General features: G+C 41.1%; 1 protein-coding gene across 1 annotated transcript in view; it reads left to right on the forward strand.

Annotated features, from left to right (window-relative positions):
• Nucleotides 1-1,221, forward strand: part of CCT4 (chaperonin containing TCP1 subunit 4) — a gene marked incomplete at its 5' end in the record, with an annotated part of 16,054 nt that overhangs the window by 4,733 nt on the left and 10,100 nt on the right. The window contains one exon of the mRNA XM_015557851.1: nt 435-524. Coding sequence (XP_015413337.1) covers nt 435-524 — 90 coding nt within the window. The remainder of the gene's footprint in view (nt 1-434; nt 525-1,221) is intronic.

Genomic DNA, 1,221 nt, shown 5'->3' on the forward strand with positions numbered 1-1,221 from the left:
GGATGTGCCCGCAACCCAGGTACATGCCCTTGACCGGAATCGAACCTGGGACCTTTCAGTCCACAAGCCGATGCTCTATCCACTGAGCCAAACCGGTTTCGCCAGGCATCTAGTTTTAAAAATAATAGCTAATTAATGGAAAAAAGGAATTGTGATCACATTCATGGTGCTGTATTTTGGGGCATCCATAGTATCAGTTCTCTTTTTCACAAATAAAAAAGTAATTGGAACAAAGCTAGCTGTTTTACTTGTAAAGCTAGACTATTATGCATACTTTTAGTGTAATGATTTATATTAGTATACGGTTTGAAATTTAGCACAGTTGTAAGCTATGAGACATCAATTAATAGAGCTTTTAGGTTATCACATTAATACTGGATAAATAACATAAATTTTGAAATCACAGCTTTAAAAGAAAAATTAAAACTTTTCAGATTCAAGATGGAAAAGGCGATGTGACCATTACAAATGATGGTGCCACCATTCTGAAACAAATGCAAGTGTTACATCCAGCAGCCAGAATGGTAAGTATAATTTTAGATGAGGTGGTTTTTTAAATGTATGGTTTGATATTTGATAAACAGTTAAATTTGTTTTATTTGATCACATGATATAATTTAAACATTGTGAATTTTAAAAAATTTATTATTATTTGTGTGTTTGAATCCTCACCCAAGGATATTTTTCCATTGATTTTTAGAGAGAGTGGTAGGGAGCGTGGAGAAGGAGAGACAGACAGAGATGTGGATGTGAGAGAGACACATTGAGGAATGACCACCAGGAGGCAGATGCTCAATGCAGGAGCTGCCCCCTGGTGGTCAGTGCACTCCCACAGGGGGAGCACTGGGCTCACAGCTGGTGAGCGCAACCGCATTGGTGGGAGGCTCTCCTGCCTCTGTGGCAGTGCTAAGGATGTCCGACTGCCAGCTTAGGGCTGGGACTAAGCCGGCAGTCATTCATCCCCAGAGGGCTCCCAGGCTGAGGGACCTCCGCCCCCAACTGCACAAATTTTGTGCACCAGGCGTCTAGTTTTATTTATTTATTTTTATTTTTTTTTTAAATATATTTTATTGATTTTTTACAGAGAGGAAGGGAGAGAGATAGAGAGTTAGAAACATCGATGAGAGAGAAACATCAATCAGCTGCCTCCTGCACACTCCCTACTGGGGATGTGCCCGCAACCCAGGTACATGCCCTTGACCGGAATCGAACCTGGGACCT

This window comes from Myotis davidii, unplaced genomic scaffold (genome assembly GCF_000327345.1).
Source record: "Myotis davidii unplaced genomic scaffold, ASM32734v1 scaffold6, whole genome shotgun sequence".
Classification (NCBI taxonomy): Eukaryota; Metazoa; Chordata; class Mammalia; order Chiroptera; family Vespertilionidae; genus Myotis; species Myotis davidii.